We start from the raw sequence: 27,038 nt of genomic DNA, 5'->3' as shown, positions 1-27,038 counted from the left end.
GCTCCCCAGTTTTAATTCTCCGCCTGTATTTTCTTTAAAGATATCTATTTTTGGGTGGGTGGGAGGGAAGTGCAAGTTTAAGAAACCCACAAGAGGCAGATAAGGTGCATATTAATTTATATTTCTTGTAATCTGAAGACTGTCATTAGGCCAAACGGGTTCTCTTCGTGTGAGTGAAATTTTGGAAATTTGAATATAAACGAGGGAAAACTTAGTCAACGTGACTTTAAAGGGGGCTACAGGAATTCAGCAGAAAAATATAAATGCACAATAACGGAAGAGTTCTCAGCTTCACTTTCTTTTTCTAGACAATGTTTAAATAAAACTTACTTCCTTACAAATTAATAGTCATATCCAATGCAGACCTATTGTGGTGATTTCATAAAAGTGCAGACAACATAACCACACACACAGCAAGACAGACTTCAATCAGTAGTCCTTGCATACAAGAGGCAAGTCTGCTAAGTGTACAGCACAGCCTTCATCCTTTAGGGAATCTGAGGATGGGAAATTTCCAGTTCTCAACTTAAGAGTAAGTGAGCGCCTTCTCAAAGGCAATGCTACAACCTCAGGGGCACTATCATGTTAGGTGAGGGAAAAGAAGAGAGACTTTGTCTCTCTTTAATAATGATCTGTATTTTGGTAAGCAGCTCAAAGATGACAGCCCAAGTTTTGGCTTTGTTCCTTAGAGAAGGTAGTTTTCTATCTAAGAAACAAGAACCTCTTCTTCCATCATTATAGGAGATTCACACTTCTAGACCTTAAATATATTATTTTCTGACTTGAATACACACTACACACTTCACATTGTAAGCATGGGACAGAATGCAGGACCATATAAACCTCCCAGGAAAGGGTTGCTGTGTTGGGCCAAATCTGTGCTTGAATAGTAGTGGCTCAGAAGAGCTGGAAGGTGCATGAAGAACTTAACTATTGGCAAGCAAGAAGAGGCAGCTCAAGGGAGAAAGCCCCACACCAATACCATATCCTTCTCTCCCAGTGGCCATTTCCTGTTGATCTCACCGTTTAGGAGAACCTTAGATGCTTTAGTAGTAATTCCTTTCTTGGCTGTTTTGGTCCTTAGCAAAATGTGTAAGTGTTAGTATCAGTGGAGTAAAAAGAGCAAGAGGATCAATGGCATCACTACTAAGAAATACACTGAGATCGCGCACATGGAGACTGTGACTTACTGGTTCTTTTCATCATCTTGGCAGAGGAATCACCACCAGTGTTTGTAATTTCCACAGTTCATTTCTCTCTGCACCACTTATCGTTTATTGCATCACAACACAAACTCACAGAGACACTAACTGGCTCCTCCCCTGGCATTATTTTACTGCATTGCAACTTATGGTTCCACATTTACTTAACTTTCTTTCCACCCACACAAGTGCTAAGAAGGGAGTAAAAAAGAAACGATTGCATCTAATGACCACCTTCTCATAAATATCAACCCAGAATACTCATTCTTAAGAAACACATGCATTCTTGCCTTAACTGAGGACTGAAATAACAAAATAACAGAACCTTAAGCACCCTGATGGAAATGTACAGTATGAATTACATCCATCTATCTATACACACATATAGACACTCATATGTATATACAGTATATACATACAAATGATAATAACTATACCAAAATGTGCATATTTAACACAGTTTTAAAAAGCCAGTAGATCATGGTATAATACAATTTATTTCCACTAGTGAATGGCACAAATGGAGAAATGCAAAGGAGGTGTTTCAAGTACAATAGTCATTTTTTCACAGGTGAAAATAAACAGTATTATTCCAGTGTCCAACACAATGTATTCTATAAAAGTTTAAAATGCCAGACATTTAGTACTTAAAGAAGTAGAAAGTTACTAAAGTCAGCCTTACGGTCTGAGAAAGATACTCATAGAGTTTTCGATTTGGGGATGGGGGGGTGAGGAAAAATAGGGAGGAGTGTCAAGGACCGTTTTAGTGTACTGAATGGTCTTGATGTCTAGGTAGCTGAAAATCATAATGACTTTGCTAAAAAGTTCAATTTATCAATAAACCCTTGGCCTTGGGTACCAAGCATATTATACCTGTAGGGTGGTTCAAACGCAGGACTATTCATCTCTAGGCATAGAAAGGACTAAAAGGACTGGCAGCTCTAAATAAAAACAATATAAACACATTTTCCAGCTAACATTCTCTATATCATGAAAATACTTTCAGATCCTATAATTTGGGGTTAGAGCTAACTTTAATAAGAAGAGAAAAAGTATGTGCAAAAGGAAGGAAACCCAATTAGGAATAATATATTTCAAGGTATGAGGTTTTGCATTTTTAAAATGCTAACTTAAAAAATGGGAGAGACAGTGAACACAAGAAACTTTTTACTGCCAAGCTCTGGATACCAGATATAGCATTTACAACGTCTGATATGCTGGACAAATTTCCCATACTTTTTATTTTCTTAAATACATATATACCAAGTGAACACCAACACTGGGGAGGAGGTAGTATTAATTTGATCAAATGTTGACATTTGTACACTGACTCAGAAAGTGCCTGCTTCTTTCTTTAGGATCTCTCAAAACTTTTCATATTTTCCTGCTACAAGCTTTACTCTTTGATGATTCCTACCATGTATGAGATTCCTCAGAAGTCAGATCACACAAACCAATTAAGTGAAATTATTTTTGCAAACTATAAATATTTTAATTAAATTAACTTAATGGAATAATCCAGGTATAGTCATGACCTACATGTAAAACTGGCTGTCATGCAATTCAATCAGAAATCAGATAGATACAAAGCCCTACTGGACAGACATGCGGAGTCAGTACTCAATCACGATTTTAAAAGTATATATGAACTCAATAACTCGATTTGATGAAGTCCACAAGTAGACTCTAGCATGTATCACGGGTAGTATTTTGGATTTTAAAGAGTTTCGTACGCAAAACTGATCTGCTTCCATATTCCACCCCCTCCAGTAGTACAGATTGGCCAGACTGAATGATAGTTTTTTGAAATATATAAAATTCCATTACATTTTTGGACATTTAATTAATTCTAAAGAGCTCTCCTATCATTTTCCTCCAAACAGTTATATATCTCAGTTTGTTTGAAATACGGTAATATTTTAATGCCAGAAAAGAGAGATTCAGAAAATCAGAAGCCCCTTTCATTAGACAGGACAAGTGCATGTTATATTCACCTAATAACTAGTGATCGTGAGCATGGTCAAAAGGACAATGTATCATAGTGTTATCTGAAACACTGCCTAAACTGAGTGTGAATTCTACTGTTACCTTGGTTTTTTAAAAATTTACATTAAATGGGGCGCCTGGGTGGCGCAGTCGGTTAAGCGTCCGACTTCAGCCAGGTCACGATCTCGCGGTCCGTGAGTTCGAGCCCCGCGTCAGGCTCTGGGCTGATGGCTCAGAGCCTGGAGCCTGTTTCCGATTCTGTGTCTCCCTCTCTCTCTGCCCCTCCCCCGTTCATGCTCTGTCTCTCTCTATCCCAAAAATAAATAAACGTTGAAAAAAAAATTAAAAAAAAAATTTACATTAAAATATTATTTTTTCTTCCAGTTACCTTTAAATGAATGCCAGAAACTCCTAAAGGGGAGGCTTCATGGAGATTGGGCTGACATACCTGGGGAAGACTTAAATTTGGTTGAGAAAAACCAAGATTTCAACAGTGATAGATTACTGTTTGGTCATCACTCAGGTCTAGGTGTCACTGAGTGAGACTTAGGGAATTCTAACTTGGAGTCCTCTGACCACATGAAAATGAGGACCCAGAGTTAGTAGCAAGGGTTCTTCAAGACAACTGGGGAGGGGGCAGGGCAATAACTTGTAAGAAACTCTGATCTGTCACTGGGAAGGACATTTTTTTTCCTTCAAGTCATACTCATAGCTCCTTAACCACCTTCAACTCAATTTCCACACTGGGTGTGGAATGCCAAGGAACATCTGACTTTTAGCATTGGGTTGATCCTTCATTGCAAAACATAAAACAAAACAAAACATGCCCCTCTCTGGGGGAAAAAAAAAAGTTAGCTTTCATTAAGAGATTCCCTGACCACTATAACTTACTTAACCTTTTTTTTTTGTCTTTTTTAATTTGCCAAACTTGATAGTTCCTTTTCAGTAGTACTTTAGCACTCAGGCTAGAGACTTCTGGAAGTGGTGTTTCCTACTGTGTGATGTTAACATGATGCCAAATGGTCACTAAGTCTCAAGGAACTAAAAGTTTCTAAAGTATTGCAGCAACAAAAACAGCCAAAAAAAAAAAAAAAAGAGAGAGAGAGAAAAGAAAAAAAGGACCTGCACATGCAGCAAAATCTACAGTGGTGATGAGGATTAGTCAGCAGCTGGTAAAGTCATTGGCTCAGTGACTCCTGGTTCACTATGGCAACTAAATATTTAAATAATTGGCTATTCTACTTGTAAACAGGAAATCCCATAAGCCAAAAGGGGGAGGATAATCAAATTATGTCTATGTAGTGTAATGAGAATTCCAATGGATGGCAGTTTGCAAATATGGCATCCTTCAAATACCTCTGGCATTTGATTTATATTGGCTATATGTCTGTTTTTGTACAAAGTAAAAGTACTGTTTGGGGTCTTGGGAGTTACAGAGCTTAGCTAGGATGAGATATCACAGTAAAAGCAATAAAACATTAGGATATATAGGCTTCATCTCCTCACTCTGCTGCTGAACATACCCACCACATGAACTTTCAGGGGCCTCTCTCACCTTCCAGTCTCCCCTTTGAAGGCTCACAGGTTTGTTGATGCAATTCCCACACAACTTGTGATCTCCTGAAGCACCTCCATCTCACCATGCCACAAAGAAGGCACAATTGAACGGACAAAACAAAAACAAAAACTGACAAACCTATGCAGCATTCAGAAAAAGAACTAAGTTGTTTTCTACTCTCTGTAAAAGTCAATGCAACCCTTTAGTGTTCGTGAATTTCTACTCTTTTACTCCAAATGAGGCTGAGAAGTCAAGACCAATTTAATAAAGAAAATACACTGGTGAGGGGATACAGGTGTGTTTCCATAATCACTTGGCTCAACATATGCTGCCTGCCTGCTGTGAGTGGCTCATAAGAATTTGGGGTGTGGGGAAGGCTTTAGATCTTTTCACAAATTTCTTAGAATACAGTAGCCCCAAAGTGATGACTCACGCCACTATGCTGTATTCTATTTTTGCAGTGTTCAAAAATTACCCCCAATCTAGCCAATTTCTTTTTACATACACACAATTCCCCCTTTCAAAATTTTTCCAGAAGTTAAAGAACAAAACAAAACCCGGCAGCCAAATGCTATGACATCTCAATTAGTAAACACAAAACAGAATGCTTTACAAAAATGAATAAAATATACCATATGCACTCAGCGTCCACACTGTAGTACCCAAGTGAGGAGGCTGCTGTGATGATGTCTGTAGGCAGTTTCTTTTGGCAGACAGCTCCAGCGGAATTGCCACTCTCAATTATTAAGTTATGTATAAGACATGTGTGACCCATTGGATATTTGTGAAGTGACACTCGTGCTTCTGCTCATGCCCTGCTCTGTCCGTCCCCCAGAAGCTGTCCGCCTCAGAGCCTGAGGGCTATTGCGGACTCCCATACTGCTACCTCGGGGTACCCCTTGCATTGGCCCTGAAGGGTGACCCCATGGTTGGGGTCCACCTTGCATTGGATGGCCCCAAGCCTGTGGTGGGCCACCCATGGGATGACCCCAGTGAGGTCCTGGACCCCCAGTAGGATTATGAGACCAACCAGAAGCTCCCGGGTAGCTGTGGCTAAATGCCTCAGGGGAAAGATTGGAAAGGACCATGTTACTAAAACCTAGTCTCATGCTTTCAGAGTCAAAAGCTTCAATTTCTCTGGCTTGGCGCTCCAACAGACTTCTTATTCGTTCTGTGCGTTCATTCTGCAAAGCCAACATCTCTTCCTCAATCTGTTTGGGGTTGGGGAGGAAAACAAAAAAAAAAAGGTGATTTACTTAAAAGAAAATCTATAAATTAAGGAAACAGTAATTACTCAGCTTTGAAGTGAATCATAAAATAGTTCATTCTGGCTATTTTATGGATGTATGTTTAAAGTTAAAAAAAATTTTAACATTTATTTATCCTTGAGGGAAAGAGAGAGTGTGAGTGGGGGAGGGGCAGAGAGAGAGGGAGACACAGAATTTGAAGCGGGCTTCAGGCTCCGAGCTGTCAGCACAGAGCCCGATGTGGGGCTTGAACTCACGAGCCGCAAGATCATGACCTGAGCTGAAGTCGGATGCCCAACTGACTGAGCCACCCTAAAGTTTTTTTTTTTTTTTTTTTTTTTTTTTTTTGAGAGAGAGTGCAAGCAAGCATGCATGTCAGTGGGGGAGGGACAGAAAGCAAGGGAGAGAGAATCCCAAGCAGGCTCCACGCTGTCAACACAGAGCCCAATGCAGGGCTCGATCTCATGAGGTCATGGTGAGATCATGACCTGAGCTGAAACCAAGAGTCAGATTTTTAACCAACTGAGACACCCAGATGCCCTGCACATTTAAGAATTTAAAGAGATGTGGGGCACCTGGCTAGTTCAGTTTGAAGAGTATGTGATTCCTGATCTCAGGGTCATGAGTTCCAGACCCACACTGAATGTAGCGATTACTTAAAAATAAATAAATAAAAACTTAAAATTCTATAAAGAAATTAAAGAAATGTACTCTAGGAATCATGTACAATTTATTTTTTTTAATGTGTAAGATCACGTTCTTTTTTAAAAATTAAATTAGGGATGCCTGGGTGGTTTAGTCGGATTAAGTGTCTGACTTCAGCTCAGGTAATGACCTTACGGTTATTGGGTTCAGCCTCGTGTTGGGCTCTGTGCTGACAGCTCAGGGACTGGAGCCTGTTGAATGTTGAATAAACATTCAAAAAACATTTTTTAATTAAATTAGATGATTTTATATTTAATATAGTTGATGTTACATTAGTTTCAGGTTAAAATCAAGTTCTTTTTTTTTTTTTAATTTGGTTTTTAATGTTTATTTATTTTTCAGAGAGAGAGACAGAGTGTGAGCAGGGGAGGGGCAGAGAGAGGGAGATATAGAATCCAAAGCAGGCTCCAGGCTCTGACCTGTCAGCACAGAGCCCGATGCAGGCTCAAACTCATGAGCCATGAGATCATGACCTGAGCTAAAGTCAGACACTTAACTGACTGAGCCACCCAGACACCCCAAAGTCAAATTCTTTTTTTTTTTTTTTAATTTTTTTTTTCAACGTTTATTTATTTTTGGGACAGAGAGAGACAGAGCATGAACGGGCGAGGGGCAGAGAGAGAGGGAGACACAGAATCGGAAACAGGCTCCAGGCTCTGAGCCATCAGCCCAGAGCCCGACGCGGGGCTCAAACTCACGGACCGTGAGATCTTGACCTGGCTGAAGTCGGACGCTTAACCGACTGCGCCACCCAGGCGCCCCGCAAAGTCAAATTCTTAAAAGCAAAGGCAGGGGTGCCTGGCTGGCTCAGTTAGTACAGCAGGTGACTCTTGAGTTCAAGCCCCATGCTGGGTGCAGACACTACTTTAAAAAAATAAATCAAGGTAATTATCATAAATGGCTATTAAATTCATTAGGTAAAAAAATGAATGAAAAAAACGTGGGTAAGAGGAAACTGGCCCTATCAGACATCCCATAATGTCACTCTAATAAAATATGGTATTGGTGTGAAACAGATAATTAGTAAAACAGAATGAAGATCTCAGTTTGCAGGCTTTTAATGCAAGACAAAAGCAGTACTTAATTTAATGGGAAAAAAAATAATGCAAGCACATTGGCTATTATTTAGAAGGAAATGGAACCCCATCTTAATACCATATTCTAGACAGACCAAAACTTTAAGTGAACACAAACAAACCAAAAAACCTAAAAAGTTTTCATTAAAAAGTTAGAAGATTCTATGTAGCTAAAGATTCATAGCTGGGTAGCCATCATCATCAGTTCTGAAAAACTGGAAGGTATTACAAATAAAGATAGTTGGCTGTATATGATTTTTTTAATATTAAAAAATACATAATAGTCAATAGATAATGAAAAAAAAAGGTTGATAGAGAACTCTTGAATGATCAGATGGACAAAACCTGAACCCACTGATCAATATTAATATCACTTAAAAGTGAGACAACTAGGGGCGCCTGGGTGGCGCAGTCGGTTAAGCGTCCGACTTCAGCCAGGTCACGATCTCGCGGTCCGTGAGTTCGAGCCCCGCGTCAGGCTCTGGGCTGATGGCTCAGAGCCTGGAGCCTGTTTCCGATTCTGTGTCTCCCTCTCTCTCTGCCCCTCCCCCGTTCGTGCTCTGTCTCTCTCTGTCCCAAAAATAAATAAATGTTGAAAAAAAAATTAAAAAAAAAAAAAGTGAGACAACTAGACATTATGTATCTCTTGATGTGATGCAAAAGGAAGTACACAGTAACCCTTATGAAAATTACCTGCAAAATTTTTTGAAAGAAAAGAAAGTTTAATCTAAATATTATCATGCCTCCAGATTTAATTACCAGTTTACAGGAAATATGAAGTAAAGGAGACAGGAATACATTAAATGACACCACAAAAATGAAATAAGTCAAATTCATATGTGAGAATTCCTACAGAGTAAATGATCCAATCCTCAGTAAAAAAAAAAAAAGGGGGGGGGGCAGGAGTGGTTACAGACTAAAAGACTTAAAAGATAATTAACCAGAGGTGCCTGGATGGCTCAGTTGGTTAAGCAGTCAACTCTTGGTCTTGGCTCAGGTCATGATCTCACAGTTTAGGAGTTCAAATTCCATGTCAGGCTCTGCACTAGTGGCACAGAGCCTGCTTGGGATTCTGTCTCTCCCTCTCTCTGCCCCTCCCCAGCTCACTCTCTCTCTCTCTCTAAATAAATTTTAAAAACTTAAAAAAAAAAAATTAACCAAATGCAATGTGTAGACTCTGTCTGGGCCCCAATCCAAATAAACCAACTTAAGACATTTTTGAGATGAAAGGGGAAACTTAGGCATGGACTGAGTATTAAACAATATTAAAATTTTATTATGAATTTTCTTAGACATCACAATGGAATTATCATTATGTTAAATTCAAAAAGTCTTTACCTATATTTAGGAGTCAAATGATGGTATGCTGAAATTTGCTTTAAAATACTCCAGACATTCTTCCCCACCTCCTGCCTCCACCACATAAAGCTGTGCGTGTGGAGCAGGGGGATAGATAAGAAAAAATTAGCAAAATATTAATAACTGTTGAAGCTGGGTGGTGAGTACTTGGGGATTTCATTGTACTAATTCCTACTTGTGTATGTTTGAAAATTTCCATAAACAGTTTTTAAAAGATAAAAAGAGATAAAGGAGCATTAAATCAGATATCAAGGTATTTGATGATTTAAGCCAATAGTCACTTCTCTGCAGAACTTTAATTCAACAAATGTTTAGTTCTTATGTATCAAGTTTTCAGAAGTACCCTTTTTAAAGAATATGAAGTTTAGCATGGGAGACACATGCAAATACAAAATCTCAATAGAATGTGGTAAGACATAATAACGAATTTATGAGGTACAAAAATAAAAAGGGATGGAGTGCTTCACTCTATAAGGGAGAGAGACGAGGGCAAAGTATTCTCAGAGGAGGTGGCAGAAACTGGATTCTGAAGGAAGAAAACAGATTTATCAGGAAGACAAAGGGGAGGAAAAGATATTTTCAGCAGAAGGAACACGTGCAAGGGCACGAGAAAATGATAAAGTAATAATTATTATGGCCAGATGGATTCCAGTAAGAAGAGTATGAAAATTATTGAACATTCTAAGTACTAAAGTGTTACAAAGTTTTACACTAAGCATTTCATACCAAGGCTGAAGAAGAACTTAAGATTACACATGGATGCTTTTTCTGAGGGAAAGACATCAAATTGTTAACTGTGGTGATTTGAATGGTGGGACTAAAGACATCTTAATTTCTATTTATGTTTTTCTAAAGTTGTCAAGTTGTTTTTTTAAGTTTTTTTTTTAAGGTTTTATTTTTAAGTAATCTCTGCACCCAACATGGGGCTTGGACTCACACACAACCTGGAGATCAAGAGTCGCATGATCTACTGAGTCAGCCAGGTGCCCCTAAGCTTGTCAAGTTTTAAGAAAAATGATTGTGAATTTGTAAAATAATTTTCCACTTTTACTCTCTTTATATAAAATACCTGATTCATATAGAATTTACATATCTCTAAGGATTCAAAGAACTTCAAATTTTTCTTTTAAATATTTTTATGTAAAACTTTCAAAAATCCATTTGCTAAAAGCATTTATTTTAATTCAAGGGATCTAATAAATGATGAGAATGTGCTAAGTATATAACTGATCCAGATGTCTTGCATATTATGAAGGAAACTCATGACAAAAGCATTAAACACACTGGAGTACCTGGGCAGCTCAGTTCATTAGGCATCTGACTCTTGGTCTCAGCTCAGGTCTTGATCTCACAGTCATGAGCTCAAGCCCCACACTGGGCTCTGTGCTGGGTGTGAAGCCTACTTAAAAATATATACGTATCTATGTGTCTGGTTGGGGTACAGCAACCAGATACATATATACATATATATTTTACACATTAATGTTTCTCAACCTTTTATCTAGTAAGCACAGTTTTAATTTTGATTAGTTTTGTCACTTAAACTCAGAACATTTTTCAACAAGATAAAAATGAAAACTAAGATTTGTGATGGGCTATATTAATTCCCATTTCTTTTAAAAGATGTTAGTTATTTCTGAAAATTAGAAAGGTGGTTTCACTGGGTAGATAAGAATTACCATAATTAAGACTTTTGAAAGGCTCTTCCAACCCATCTCCTTTGAAATTAAATGTGATTATTTTTATGTTCCACAAAGAAAGGTCCTATAAAATATTCCAATTGTCGATTCTTACTTAAAAACTACTAACCATGTTTTTGGTGCTGTGACATACTGAGGGGTGCCTGGGTGGCTCAGTCGGTTGAACATCCAACTCTTGGTTTCCACTCAGGTCATGATCTCACAGTCATGAGATCGAGCCCCCACGTCTGGCTCTGCACTGGGCGTGAAGCCTAAGATTCTCCCTCTCCTTCTGCCCTCCCCCTCAAAAAATTATAAAAACAAAAACAACAATAACAACAACAAAACAAACAAACAAAAAACACCTACCAACCATGTTGTTGATGCTGTGAAATACTGAAAGAAAATTCAATGATAATAAAAAAGCCCATTTATACTTCAGAGACACTGCCACTTTTCATGCATGTATAAAATTCACATGGAATTTAACATTTATAGTTATGTTATCTTGCTGTTTATGTAAAGGAAAAGCAAGAAAAGTTGTAATAAGACCTCATGTGAGTCAAGTGCAGCTTACATTGTTGGTGTCTCAACAACCTAAAGGAACAATTTTTGGTTCATTTGGAGGCTGAAAGCAATCTTCAAAGAGAATTGTTATTCATCTATAAACAACTCTGATTTCACCTCTATTTTCAGATGACTGTTTCTTATCTGTACAACCAGTAGGTACAAAGTGCAGAAAAATAGCTGTTAAAAATTTTCAAAGTTTTTGTAGAGAAGGTACATGGACTTGGTAGTTGCCAAATGACCCAACTACTTTATAGTCATGCACTTCACTTGAAATGTAAACATTAGCCCTAAAAATCAAGCAGCAACTCAAAGCACTATTTATCACCCTATTGTTCTTTTATTATTAATACTAAATTATCATAAGCACTTTCCATTATCAAAGTTAATATTTTAAAAATAAAAAACAACCAATTGGGGCACCTGGGTGGCTCAGCTGGTTTAGTGTCTGACTCTTGATTTCGGCTCAGGTCATGACCTCACGGTTGGTGGGTTCGAGCCCTCATCGGGCTCTGCACTGACAGTGCTGAGCCTGCTTGGTTGGGATTTTCTATCTCCTTTCTCTCTCTGTCCCTCCCCCACTCGCTTGCGGGCACTCTCTCTCAAATAATAAAAAAAAGAAGAATCACTCAAATCTCTGTATTAATATTGCCACTACTAGCATTCTTTCAATTCACTTTTAAGTATAATTTGTCATTTTTATTTCATTCAACATATCATAATCATTTCCCCATATTAATACTGTCTTTGTAGCCATCATTTAAATGGCTGAGTAAGAAGATTTCATTGGCTTGGCCATAATTACTTAATTATATCTCTATTTCAGATGGTTAAGTGTTTTCTTTTTTTCTTTTTTTCCCATGTTTTTATTTAAATTCCAATTAGTTAACATACAGTGTATTAGTTACAGATGTAGGATTTAGTGATTTATCACAACACATGCCATCCTTAATCCCCATCACCCATTTAATTCATCCTCCACCCCTGCCTGAGCCCCCATCCTTCCAGTAACCTAGATGGTTAGGTGTTTTAAACCATTATGAAGTATGTTATAGTGATAATTTTTATGTATATTCCCCCCTATATTTTGGATTTCTTTTCCTTAGACTAAATTCTGAAAATATTAAATACTTAACAATTCTAAAGCTCAACATATACATCCAAACTGCTTTTCAAAATGGACTAACAGTCCCCCTACGCAGTAAGAGTAGTACTCCTACGCAGTAGGAGAGTACCACTGCGTCTTTACCAGTGGGTACAGTTTTACACCAGGCTTTGCAGAACATGTAAACTTTGGTTCATATATTGAAATAAGACTGTACCTAAGTAAGATACTAATTAGCACTGTTTAACTCTCAACCACTAGGTGGAGCTATAAAAATACAAATATATTATAATAGTACCTATATTTCTCTCACAACACTATTTCTACAATACTATAGAAGTTTTCCTTTTAGTGATAATTTTGAAGCATAAGAGACAGAACTTTACAGTGAATTTTAAATATTCAAATTGGAATATTTATGAAATCTGTACATAGTACAAACTAGATTTTTCTTTTTTCTTTTGAAGTTTATTTATTTGAGAGAGAAAGAAAGCACAAGCAGGGAGGGGCAGAGAGAGGTGAGAGAGAGAATCCAGAACAGAGCTTGATGTGGGGCTCAAACCCACAAACTGTGAGATCATGACCCGAGCAAAAATCCAGAGTTAGACACTTAACGAACAGAGCCACCTGCTTATCCCCAAACTAGATTCTTCTCAAATTTTATATGTGTTCTATGTTTCTCATCTTGAGTGAGAAACATAACTGAGATAATTTATAGAAGCAAATACCTCTCAAAGAAGCCAGCAATAAAGACAGCTGTCCCAGGGAAATAGTAACATCTTAGTGGATTTTTTGAGACTATTATTTTTTAATATAAGAAGGCATTGTATTTTTATCCAGAAACAATGACAACTTTCATTAGGCAAGACCATTAGAAAAGTATTCACTTACAATGGACCTAAGACTATACCAGCTGTTGGGAGCTTATGGCCCAGGAATTCTTGAACATAGCTCTGAATCCTAGATACAACTGATATTTTACTACAGTTGCCCCTTAAACAACACAAGTTTGGATGACATGGATCCTCTTACATGTGGGTTTTTTCAGTAAATATAGTACAGTACTGTAAATGTATTTTCTCAATAATATATTTTTTTTCTCGGGGCACCTGGGTGGCTCTCAGGTGGTTGAGCTTCCAACTTTGGCTCAGGTCATGATCTCACTGGTTCATGAGTTCAAGCCCACCTTGGGCTTGCTGCTGTCAGCACAGAGCCCATTTCAGATCCATTGTCTCCTCTCTCTCTGCCCTTCCCCCATTTGCGCTATCTCAAAAATAAACATTAAAAAAATATATATTTTATTTTCTCTAGCTTACTTTACTGTAAGAATACAGTATACAATACATATAACATACAAAATATGTGTTAATCGACTATGTTATCGGTAAAGCTTCCGGTCAATTTTATAATGTGTAAGAAAAGTTATACATAAATTTTCAACTGCATGGGTTGTCACAACCCCTAACCCCTGCGTTAAGGGTTAACTATACTTCTAAAAACAAATACTTTTCCTCTCAAAATTCTGCCCATCACCCTTACCCTAAAACATACATAATACTCACACACAGCTCTACTACCTTAAAGGATGAAATGAATTTGGAGATTATAGTTCTGTTCTTTAATATATCTGACAAAGAATAAGTAAAAAATAAGTGAAGATACATCTAGAAGTAACATTTTCACCCTGATTTTTCACCTGTGTGGAACTGGTTTTACCTCCTGCCCTCTAATAATCTTCCACCAATCTGTACAGTTACAGGCCCAAGATGTACAAGTATATATTCCTGATGCTTCATTCCTGCTTCTCCCAGGCAATTACTAATGTTCTGTTTCTTCACTATCCAAGTTTTTCTCCAATCTCCTTTTTTACCCCCAATCTCCTTAACGAGAGAAGGTACACAAAAGAAGTGAGGAACACGGAGCCAGAACTACTCTCTCCCAATTCAACTGTCTTCACAGAACCCCATATTCCTTTTTCTAGCAATTACTACTTAATTATATTTCCTTGATGTTTAGAACTCAATAATTATAAGGTTAATTATTGGATCAATAATTTTATTTATTTTTACTTTTTAAGTGTTTATTTTTTAAGAGAGAGAGAGAGAGAGAGAGAAAAAACCACGGAGGGGCAGAGAGACAGAAATCCCAAGCAGGCTCCACGCTTTCAGAGCAGAGTCCAATGCAGGGCTCGAACTCCAAACCCTGAGATCATGACCTTAGCCAAAACTGAGAGTCAGACACTTAACCAACTGAGCCATCCAAGCACCCAAATCAATAATTTTAAAGAAAAAGCAAAACGCTACCAAAACTAGAATTAAGGAAATATGGTATTATGAAAACAATCCAATGCCACCTCTGTCAATATGAAAAATATGTATAAAATGCTTTTGCTAAAAGCAAACACTAGCACAATTACCTTCCTCATATTACTCATACCTTTTGTTCTAAGAGTGCCCTGCGGAGGGAGACCCTCTGTTCAAGCTCTCGAAGCTCCCGATCATGTTGTGCCTCGGCTTGCATCTTGATTTTGCTCTGATATGCATTCAATAGCTCCAGTTCCTGCTGCAGCTGCATCTTTAAAACCTGGCATTCTGCTTCCTGTGCTTCATCCAAACGTAGCTGAAAGAGAGAAGGAAAACAAATATATCCAACTGTGAGCTCTCTATTCCTGACCTATGGAAAAGAGGAGGTGTGAAAGAAGACAGACTACTCTTTTGTAGGATATACAATTGTTCTCTCTCATGTCGTGGAATGAACATCTCTGAAAAAGGAAGGTCTAGTAACCTTTATCTTTAGGAAGGTAAAGCTATCATCAGCTCTTTGGAAGATGGCTAAATAACCATATTTTTCTTAAGAAAAATCTAGAATCTGATCAGGTAATATGTATGACTCTGAATGTTTTCTCTCCAATGAAAATAACTATAGCATAGGGACCAGCAAACAGCTTACTGGCCAAATCTGGGCAGCAGCTGGGTTTTTTTGCTTTCATTTTTTTATATACTCCACTAGTTAAGAATGGTTTTTACATTTGAAGTAGTTACATTTTAAATAGCTATATAAGTATCCCCATAATATCCTCAAATTTGCTTCCTGGCCTACAGACTCTAAAATACCAAAAAAACATGTTTATAAAACTTATATAGAAAATATTTTACATTTCTATTCAAATGTTACCATTTGGATTCCAAATATAGTACTACTTTTTGCCCACTACCTAACAAAGCTGCTGTTCCAATCTTGATATGCTTTTTGGATAAGCCTCAACAGGCATGTGCTAAGAGGCACTGGCAGAGAGCTTGTTTAAAACTTAGTGTCTAGGGACACCTGGGTTGCTCAGTCAATAGAGCATTCAACTCTTGACTTCGGCTCAGGTCATGAACTCACGGGTTGTGAGTTTGAGCCCCAAATCAGCATCTGTGCCCATAGCGCAGAGCCTGCTTGGGATTCTCTGTCTGTCTGTCTCTCTCTCTCTCTCTCTCTCTGCTCCTTCCCCACTCATGCTTGTGCTTTCTCTCTCTCAAAATAAATAATAAACTTAAAAAACAAAACAAAAAAATTTTATGTCTGGGGCACCTGGGTGGCTCAGCTGGTTAAGGCTCTGACTCTTGATTTCAGCTCAGGTTATGATCTCACACTTCCTTAGTTCCAGCTCTGAGGGGGGTGGATCTGCTGACATCTCAGAGCCTGCTTGGGATTCTCTCTCTGCCCCTCCCCAACTTGCGCGTGTGCGTGCGTGCGTGTGTGCGTGCGTGTGTGTGTGTGTGTGTGTGTGTGTGTCTGCATGTGCATGCGCATATGTACTCTCTCTTTGACTCTCTCAAAATAAAATTTAAAAAAAGAGAAACTTCTCTGGGAAGACTTTAATTAAAAAAATTTTTTTAAAAATGTTTATCTATTTTTGAGAGAGAGAGACAGATAGACAGACTATGAGCTGGGGAGGGGCAGAGAGAATCTGAAGCAGGCTCCAGGCTCTGAGCTGTCAGCACAGAGCCTGATGCGGGGCCTAAACTGATGAACCGTGAGACCATGACCTGAGCTGAAGTCAGATGCCCAACTGACTGAGCCACCCAGGCGCCCCCTTAATGTTTGTTTATTTTTGAGAGAGACACACACAGGGCATGAATAGGGGAGAAGCAGAGAGATAGGAAGACAAAGGATCTGAAACAGGCTCCAGGCTCTGAGCTGTCAGCACAGGGCGGAAGCAGGGCTTGAACTCAGGAACAGGAATGGTAAGATCATGACCCAGGCCGAAGTCAGACACTTAACTGACTGAGCCACCCAGGCACCCCTCCCTGGAAAGATTTTAAAAATAAATAAATAAAACTTCATGTCTGAATGTATCAATAAGAATTCTGCATACATCATGCATACTTCCAAGCAATGCTCAGAGAAGGAAGAATATGGACCATCACCATTATTTCCCAAGCTGCAGGAGAAGTATCATTTCTAACTAGTATTTTAATTGCTGGGATTTCATTGCTGGTAGAAAGAAAGGAGCACTAAATTTATTTTGTCTAAATAAAACAAACTCACAGCTTGTGTGGAGAGCATTTCATTAATGCTGTGGTCATACTGCTCAGCCAAGATGGCTAACTTCCGGGTCTGCTCCTCCTTGAGCCGTTTCAGAACAGCTTTGTGCTCGCTCTTTGGTGTAGTCTCCAGTAGGTGATTTCTTAATGCTTTGTACTGTCTGGTTTGGATTTTACAGGTATCCTGAAACTGCTTTTTTATTTGGAGTTCTTTAGACTGGGAAGAAAAAATAGATGCATATATTTTTAACATTTGGCATTTGGTATACCTTAGGTTTTCATTAAAAGAAAGGCTACTAGGAGAAAGGGAGAAAACAAAAAGGTCAGATCGTAACGTTGCAGGTACTTTTACACTTGGCTATTGGGTCAAACCACTGGATTCTATGCATTTTTATAACAAAAGCTCTAATTTAAAACATTAAAATATCAAGAACCTCATTTATCACAGGACTTCAAGCAATAGTCATAATTTTGTTAGTAAATTTAGTGATGAGCAGGTATTAAAATTAGCTTTGATTATGGTATATATTAATGACAGAAAATCAAATTTCTTCTCATTGATTACATGTAGCAAAGTATTTTATTGGCCAGACAATATTTTATCAAATCTCTGAGGCAGAAAATAAGCATATTTACTCTCTTCCATATCTGAAACACTTTGCTTCAATTTCTTTTAATAACAACCTCAACTCTAACTACATAGTGTATGACAGATTCCACAAAAGCAGGATATTAGTAACAGACTAATATTGCTTCATACGATTCTTTTCCTTAAGGAAATAAACTAGGTAGAAACATCCTTAGCAAAAACTTGAAAGTCAGTCAAGTTAACTAACCTTTTAAAGGTCAAACAAAAGTTATGGGATGAGGTGTTGGGCGGGGGGGGACTGGGCCAAATGGGTGATGGGCATTAAGGAAAGCGCTTATTGGGATGAGCACTAGGTGTTATATGTAAGTGACGAATCACTAAATTCTACTCCTGAAGTCATTATTACGCTATATGTTAACTAATTTGGATTTAAATAAAATTTTAAAATTTTAAAAATAATTAAAAAAAAATAAAGTCATGGGGCAAGGGAGAGGACATCCTTTCTTGGAGTGATAAGAGCCATGAGCTACATAAATATTTCTGAGATAAAATAATTGAGCTCCGAAACACAGAGTTTTGGCTTTAGTTTTTGCTAATCACTGAACTCAGGTTTTAATAAGATTTAACAAGATGAGATATAATTCTGTAAAGTATACTGAGTAAGCCTGTAAATGAGAATATATTCATTTACTACACTAAGGCAGAAACTACACTTGAAATTATTTTACCTAAATATAAATACTGCTAGATATTGATTGGTTGATTCAGTGTGCAACAAATGCACGTATTACACCAAAGTAAAACACTTGTCAAGGAACTATTCACCACCCCTTGTAATACTACAACCTCAAACAGCCCTTTTCCATATTTCACACCAACTGAGGCACTATGTCATAGTCATACACTTTATTCTGTGAAGGGTCAAGAATTGTCTAGCTAGAAAGCAAAACTCTTGCTTAGTAGAGACCAAGCAAAACTCTATGCTTGGTAGTACACCACACTTAAATGCTGTCGTTGGTTAACAAAATTCTTCCAACTTAGCTAGGAATCAAACAATACAATTTAGGCATTCTCTCCTGCCTCTGTATAACATTCGTTCTTTTAAAAGTTTTTATTTTTAGGGGCGCCTGGGTGGCGCAGTCGGTTAAGCGTCCGACTTCAGCCAGGTCACGATCTCGCGGTCCGTGAGTTCGAGCCCCGCGTCAGGCTCTGGGCTGATGGCTCAGAGCCTGGAGCCTGTTTCCGATTCTGTGTCTCCCTCTCTCTCTGCCCCTCCCCCGTTCATGCTCTGTCTCTCTCTATCCCAAAAATAAATAAACGTTGAAAAAAATATTAAAAAAAAAAAGTTTTTATTTTTAAAATATTATATCAAGAAAATTATCATTCTATATTAGCCTAATAAGAAAAAATAACTTGAAAATTTTTTCACATGAATAATACTAATACTTATAACCAAGAATAAACTGTATCCCTCAATACTAAACTCAAATGAAAACTAGAACATAGTTACAGTTGTTTCTAATCATTTAACACTATCATCTGGATGACAGATGAAGAAACAGCCGAGTAGGCAATTAAGTGTTTACCCAATCCATTTTACAGAAATGGTACCCCAACTCCAGCTTACGTAAGTACTCAAACTAAAGTCCCCCTAGTCCCCATTAAAGTCTTGAAGAAAGCTGAAAGAGACAACTATTACGATTTAGTCAAATAAAATTGGAATGACTTAGTGTTAAAATCTAGTCTGATTTGTTCAAATTGAGCAAGTAGATAGATATATATAACTAAGAAAGTATCGTGATTTTCTTCCCTACTAATGTAACAGAATGATTTCCTTTATGGAAAATCTTGAGCTCACTGGTCATTAAAGGAATCATTCTAGGGATGCCTGGATCATTCTAGGGATGGCTCAGTCAGTTAAGTGTCCAACTCTGGATTTCGACTCCGGTCATGATCTCTCGGTTATGAGACTGAGCCCCACATCGGGCTCTGTGCTGAGTGTGGAGCCTGCTCGGGATTCTCTCTTTCCCTCTCTCTCTCTGCCCCTCCCCTGCTTGCACACAAGTTTGTTAACTCTAAAAAATAAAGAAAAGGAGGCTTTCTATTCAAAGTCCATGACTATGAAATACTACTTTTTCCTCACTTCTTGTACAGTATCTGTAAAAATCAAATCTAGTGTTTATAAGCTTTCAAACTGAAAAGGCTCCAACAAGAGGAAACAGAAAGGAAGGGTTAAATATCAAACAACTACCTATTCCAAGTCTCAATGAAATGCAGTCATAACAGATTTATGGTATGACTATAGAAAACTCACAAGCTTTCAGTTTGGTTTACTTTTGGGTACTGCTGACTTTAAAATGATAACTGGGGTGCCTGCCTGGGTGGCTCAGTCGGTTGGGTGTCCGACTTTGGCTCCGGTCATAATCTCGTGGTTCATGAGTTCTAGCCCCACGCATCGCAGAGCCTGGAGCCTGTTTTGGATTCTGTGTCTCCCTGTCTCTCTCTGCCCCTCCCTTGCTTGTCTCTGTCTCTCTCTCTCAAAAAAAAAAAATAAATAAACATTTAAAAATAAATAAATAAAATGGTAACTAATCTTACAGACATGTTTTAAAAATCTTTTGGTGGGAAATTGTTCTGAAGACAAAGGTCTTCATTACAAAGACAAAACAAAGCTGAAAAATCATTATGAATTCCAGTTTTTCTAAGCAATGACTAATGAAGGTTATATGGGTAGTCAACACAAGTTACTCTTTAATTGATGTTAGTTATTTTGAAGACATAGCAAAGTGAAATTTTATCCTTCACAAGGAAAGGGTAAAACACTTTAATTCTGCTTCTATATCTCATTCAAGACAGCCTATTAGAATGGAGTTGGGTGGGAATCAGAGTTATGATTGGGTATAGATTTTAACATAGATTACCTCTGTGAATTAACTGCACTTCACTCCAGGACAGTTACTCAGGTAAGACAAAAGAACAGTTCTATAGTTAAATTATCAAATAAAAGGGGTCAGGGTAAAGTTTAAAAAGGAAATACTGTGGGATGTAGGCCTTAATGGATGTAAATAGGTACTACTATAGACAACAGCTTATGTAGTAGATGGTTTTGTTTTTGCTCATTAAGATTAATGTGATTGATTATATTCCTTCAAGTATTTATTACAAGTTACAAAATTTGAAAACATCCTAGAATTGTTAACTCTGGTTGATTCAGGGCTAGATCAGCTGGCTGGAGAGGCAGAGAGGGGGAAATCTTTATAATATACTTTGGTATATTTTGAATTTCATATTATATGAATGAGTTCCTGTATTCAAAATAAATACAAAATTTAAAGTCCTTTGTATTATATATCACCAACACTTGTTTTTCCTTATTTTGGAGAGGGAGGCATATAACAATTTGCTTTACCCTGATGTGCCAATTAAAAAAAATATTATACCTCCAACTACCTATGCCATGGTTTTTACCTACACTACCAAGCAAAGAAAGCAAGCAAGCAGACTGGGGGTAACACTGTGATGATTCCCTTGTTCCTCTTACAGTAAGTATAGATAATGAAGGGAGAGGGGATAAAAAAGCAGTTTTCATTCATTGCTTTTGTGCTGATTAAGAACTTAGTGCCTTTTCTGGAAACAAATCATATTTAGAGGAAATAAGATTCCAAAACTGTATTACTTGGGACAACAGTGAGAAGACAACAGGTTACCATGTTGACATGTAGACTGTAATATCAGCATTGCACATTTTGCGTACATTTAAAATAAGAATTTTGATTCAGGTTTATGGTACTTCCCACAGTCAAAAGTTTTGGTACGCTGCTGAAAAATACATAAGCAAAAAGTCTACAGCTATGGACACTCCACATTAAAACTAACCAAACATTCTTAAAATGAAAAAAGTTTATTCAAATTCTTTATGCCAGACCTCTTAGACTTCTACGGTTTACATGGATGCATTTTATCTCTTTTCCCCCTTTATCAAGAAGCTTAGGTTAAAGGGGTACCTTCAGACTCTTAGGCTGTTGTCGAACCTCCATGACATGCTTTCGCCTTAGTTCTCGTTCTCTTCGCTTGTTATATTCCAGCTGGTTTGTGAGCTCAGTCTGATGCTGCAATCTGATCAACTCACAGCGCATCTTCTGAATTGTGTTGAGGTGACGGAACTCCAGTTCTTGCATGGATTCATGTTGTCTCAGTAGCATGGCATGCTCTAAGTCCTTTTGAGTCTGCCTTTTATTTAACTCCTAATCCACAACACAAAAAGCAAAAGTATAATTTACTGCTGTATGATGCCTGGAAAAAAAAAATCCTAAGAAACAGAATAACCAAGAAATAGATGTAATCCTCTGATGTAATAATGGCTGCATCGTATTAGAGTTTTATAATATTTGCTGTAGTAAATAAACAATTAGCACATTTCCTTACACTGTTCATTTACTATTCATTAACACTACTTCATGCAGTGAGTTTAAAAGGTACCAAATCTATCTCAAGAGGTTTAATGTCCTCCCCTCTTTCCTTTCTTTATTGTTTTCTAGTTTTATATTTGAAGAGGGTTCACAAGTCATCCAGTGTATTTTTTCAGAGTATGCTATTCAAGTCTATTACATGCAGTATACCCAATGTAGTGTAGTGGTTAAAAACATGGACTGTAGAGCTAGGCTGCCTGTATTTTAAATCATAGCTCTGCTACTGATGAGCAGTAAGTCTTTGGGTTAGTTATTTAAACTCTTGGCTTCAGCTTCATCACTTCTCAAACGAAGATAATATAGCAATTTCGTAGATTTAATGCGAGGATGAAACAAGTTCATAAATGCGAAGTCCTCAGAATAATACCTAGCACATCATGCTCAATAAATTTTTTTCAGAATAAAAGGAACAAGTGTATCACATACAACAGACACACCCACACCCACACACACTGTAGAAGTGTAGAAGTGAAACTTGCCTCCTTTGCCCTTTCTCCAGAAGCCAACAGTTTGGTGCAAATGTTTCCGAAATATCCCCCCATGCTTATCATGACACATCTGTTATACAAAACCTACAGTTTTAAAACTGAATACCAATATACATTATAGGCCTGTAATGTGCTTTCTTCACCTAAAAATATAATGGACATACATCTTGACCAGATCAGTACATAAAGATCTTTTTTTTTTTTAAGTTTCAATGGTAAGGGGTGCCTGGGTGGCTCAGTTGGTTAAGTGTCCAACTTCGGCTCAGGTCATGATCTCATGGCTCATGAGTTAGAGCCCTGCCATCAGGCTCTGTGCTGACAGCTCAGAGCCTGGAGCCTGCTTCAGATTCTGTGTCTCCCTCTCTCTCTGCCCCTCCCCCACTCACGTTCTGTCTCTCTCTCAAAAATAAATAAACATTAAAAAAAATTTTTTTTAAGTTTCAAAAGTAAGCTACTGCTTTGCAATTCCTAATTTTTCCATTTTTCTGCTTTAAACAAATTTTCAATAAATATCCATGGCATGATAGATACATCATATAACCATGTTACTGTTTCTTTAAAAAAAAATTTTTTTTTAACGTTTATTTATTATTGAGAGACAGAGAGAGAGGCAGAGCATGAGCAGTGGAGGAGCAGGGAGAGAGGAAGACACAGAATGTGAAGCAGGTTCCAGGCTCCAGCTGCCAGCACAGAGCCCGATGTGGGGCTCGAACTCGCAAACCACGAGATCATGACCTGAGCCGAAGTCAGACGCTTAACCGACTGAGCCACCCAGGCGCCCAATGTTATTATTTCTTTAGGATACAGTCCCAGAAGTAGATTTGGTAAAAATATAGATGCATATTAAATTTTAAAACCTATTGCTGAATTATACTCCAAAAGGGCAGCATCAGTTTATACTTTATACTTACCAATACTGTCCATTTCCCCATGTTACCAGTCTTTTTAATTGTTCTTATCTAATTGATGCAACTGTTTTAATTTCAATTTCTTTAATTATTACTGAATTTGAACAGTTATGCTATACTTGAAGCTTATTTTAAGCCATCTTGGAAATAAATTTATCTATGTTCACAGTTATCCCTGATAAGAAAAAAAATTTTCATTTTTTTTTTTTTATTAAAAAAAAATTTTTTTTTCAACGTTTATTTATTTTTGGGACAGAGAGAGACAGAGCATGAACAGGGGAGGGGCAGAGAGAGAGGGAGACACAGAATCGGAAACAGGCTCCAGGCTCTGAGCCATCAGCCCAGAGCCCGACGCGGGGCTCGAACTCACGGACCGCGAGATTGTGACCTGGCTGAAGTTGGACGCTTAACCGACTGCGCCACCCAGGCGCCCCATTGTTTTCATTTTGATAAGAGTTTCTACAATAAATGTATGATTATAACAATGTGCTAAGTGGTAACACACAATTCATGGCACTCATTTCAGATCAAAAGGCATAAATCCAATTAACGTTCTCATATTTAAAAATTAATACTTCATTCATGGATAAATAATAAATATTATTTATTTAATAAATATTTATTGAATGCCTACTATGGGCCAGACACTAGGGATACAAAGACCTGTACAAAACCTATGACTTCACATAATTTCCATTCTAGCTGGGAAGAGAGACTTCCCCCAAAAAGTGTATGTGTAAGAGAAAAAAGTACAAAGAAGAACATTTAAAGAAGGGAGAGGAGAGAGAGCTAGCTATATAGATTGGGTATCTGGGGAAGAAGGATTTAGGCAGAGAGGATTAATGAGTGCAAAGGCCTTATAACTGAGATGTGATGGGACTTATTTCTGATTTCATATCACTCAAACATACCTCCCTGACAAGGTCCTGCTCCAAGTTATGGCGTCCAAGTAACATTCTTCGCTTGAAGCGACGGCACTCCAGCTCTAGGTATTGCCTCTGTCGTCGAAGAAGATTAGCCTCTTCCTCTGCTTGGAAATGTTGTATATTCTCCTTCTGCTTTGAAAGCCATTCTTGTTTTTCCTTTTTTGGGGTGCTCTGGTTTTCATTCAGTTCCTGGCAACAAAAAACCAACTCAGTTCAAAATACATAAAAATTGGGGTAGCTGGGTAGCTCAGTCAGTTGAGCATCCGACTTCGGCTCAGGTCATGATCTAGTGGTTTGTGAGTTTGAGGCCCCACATTGGGCTTGCTGCTGTCAGCCTGTGAGCAGAACCCATTTTGGATCCTGTCCTCCTCTCTCTCTGCCCCTCCCTCACATGCACTCTCCCAAAAATAAACAAATATTAAAAAGAAAGAAAGAAAGAAAGAAAGAAAGAAAGAAAGAAAGAAAGAGAAAAAAACATAAAAATTAACTACATGAAAGTAGTTAATGTAATATTTGGTAGCTGGTAAATTTAAATAAAAGTACTAAATTTGTGTTCTCTCTAATGCTCAAACAGGGCAATGACCTTAAGGAGTTAGGTAAATAGTTTCCTTTTTCTTGAGTTACCGGTGAATTAGGACAGGAAAAGAGAAAAATACATTAGAAAACATGCATACCTTTTGGTTTTGCATAACTACAAGTATGATGACTCAAAAGTACATAATAATTGGTAAATGAAGTAAAACATATCTTTCTTTAAATCCATCCCAAGAATAGACAGAAGGTGGTGCTTTCAGGGGAAAATCAAATGTAAATTAAAGTTAGGGCTACAATACAGTTATGTCTCAGTTGGTTTTTGACATTCTAAATATCAAGCTTTTGGCAAGATTACGGATGCACTCAATATAAAAGACTTGGAAATTAAATGGAAAATCAACAAAACCAGGGGAGAACAGAGACATTCTTTATGAGTGGTATTTAATATTTGGCATTATAATACCACTAAACAAATAAAAACCAAGGCTTTTCTACAGCACTGTATTTATTTTTAAAATTTATTTATTTTTGAGAGACAACAAGAACACACTTGTGCATGTGAGGGAGTGGGGCAGAGAGAAAGAGGGAGAGAAAGGGAGAATCCCAGGCTGGCTCCGCACTGTCAGTACAGAGCCTGATGCAGGGCTTGAACTCATGAACAGTGAGATCATGACCTGAGCTGAAATCAAGAGTCAGAACACTTAACCGACTGAGCCACCCAAGTGTCCCTCTATAGCATTTTAAATATCATCTTAGAAACTATCTAAATGAAATTGCATTTATATTGGGCAAGATGAGAACATTCATGATACACTCAATGAGACAAACCCTAGGATGTTAATACTAGCATATTTTCAACCTAAAAAAACATCAATATTGCAGAGAATACAAATCAGCCATCATTCCTAAGTGTAAGTTGATTTTTCAGAGACTACTAACCTTATGGTCCTTCCCCTGTTATTCAAGAAAGAGACCAATTCTTTCTAACTTTAGTTCACAAGATATTCAAACACATAAAAACAAACACATAAATTAGTAGTTCTCCAAAGAGGACATATATACACACACAGTATAGAAAGAGACAAGGAGAACACGGGCCACATTATACCCAAGGGTGTCTTTCTCAAAATCTTCTGCCAGGAAACTTCCCCACCAAAACTCTAGTATGTCCCTTCCTCTACACTGAGAATCACTATTCCAAATGAACACACACACACACACACACACACACAGAGGCATACATACATAAGTTATACACCTAAAAGATTATTTAAACTAATATATCCATTAACATTCAACTCTTACTGCACTGGGAAACTGCATGCTGTTGGATATTTATTTACAATTGGGAATCCTATTTATAATCTTTTCAAACCCAAAGTTCTAGTATAGAGTTTGACTCCTGTTATACAGAAAGAAATGTGCGGCTTTTTGTTTCACAGCTCACATATTTTTATTTCTAATCATTCAGTTACTTAATAAGTGCTTACAAAAGCTATTATAAATAAAATAACTTCTGTTGGCAGGAGACGATTCTTTTTAGACCCTACTCAACTGAGAATCTCAATCCACTGAAGAGTAACTGATTATAATCAATGTCTTCATTCAAACTGATATACATTTTATGGTGACAAAAAACAAACAAAAATTTTATCTTAGTGGCTCTATGAGTTGATCAACATCACATACAATCAGTAAGCAGACAACTGGCTTGAAAAAGTTTATAAAATAAGTACCTCCTTAAGCTGTTCCTTTCGAAGTTTATATTCTCTTTTCTGGGACTCCAAAAAACTATTTAGTTCTTTCTTCTGTTGAGCCTGAATATGTTGCTGAAATTTTTTCTCCTCATTGGCCATCACTTTAGCCTATAGAAATTTAGAAAATGGATCGAATTAGTTAAGTTGATACATTCAAAGCAACAGTTTAATAAGACATTACCAAGGAGGTAATTTTCAACCAAAAATAGAAAATCAACATTGCTTCTCGGCCTTTTGGCTAAGATCAAGTGATCAGCATTAAGTATTACCAAAATGAGAATACCCAACAAATTAATTTTTTAAAGTTTATTTATTTGAGAGAGAGAGAGAGAGAGAGAGAGAGAGAGAGAGAGA

At 37.5% G+C, this 27,038-nt stretch overlaps 1 protein-coding gene across 2 annotated transcripts in view; it reads right to left on the bottom strand.

Annotated features, from left to right (window-relative positions):
• Positions 1–3,537: 3,537 nt before the first annotated feature.
• The window catches only part of TAOK1 (TAO kinase 1), a 140,489-nt gene continuing 116,988 nt past the window's right edge, over positions 3,538–27,038 (bottom strand). For both annotated transcript variants that reach the window (XM_040455407.1, XM_040455408.1), the window contains 6 exons: positions 26,664–26,792; positions 24,379–24,582; positions 21,607–21,846; positions 17,018–17,230; positions 14,921–15,103; positions 3,538–5,957 (listed from right to left, as the gene is read on the bottom strand). In XM_040455407.1, coding sequence (XP_040311341.1) covers positions 5,496–5,957; positions 14,921–15,103; positions 17,018–17,230; positions 21,607–21,846; positions 24,379–24,582; positions 26,664–26,792 — 1,431 coding nt within the window. In that variant the 3' untranslated portion in view covers positions 3,538–5,495. The remainder of the gene's footprint in view (positions 5,958–14,920; positions 15,104–17,017; positions 17,231–21,606; positions 21,847–24,378; positions 24,583–26,663; positions 26,793–27,038) is intronic.

Source organism: Herpailurus yagouaroundi, unplaced genomic scaffold (genome assembly GCF_014898765.1).
Source record: "Herpailurus yagouaroundi ecotype Mexico unplaced genomic scaffold, PumYag 215, whole genome shotgun sequence".
NCBI classification, from domain to species: Eukaryota; Metazoa; Chordata; class Mammalia; order Carnivora; family Felidae; genus Herpailurus; species Herpailurus yagouaroundi.
This window is presented reverse-complemented; position numbering and strand designations above follow the sequence as displayed.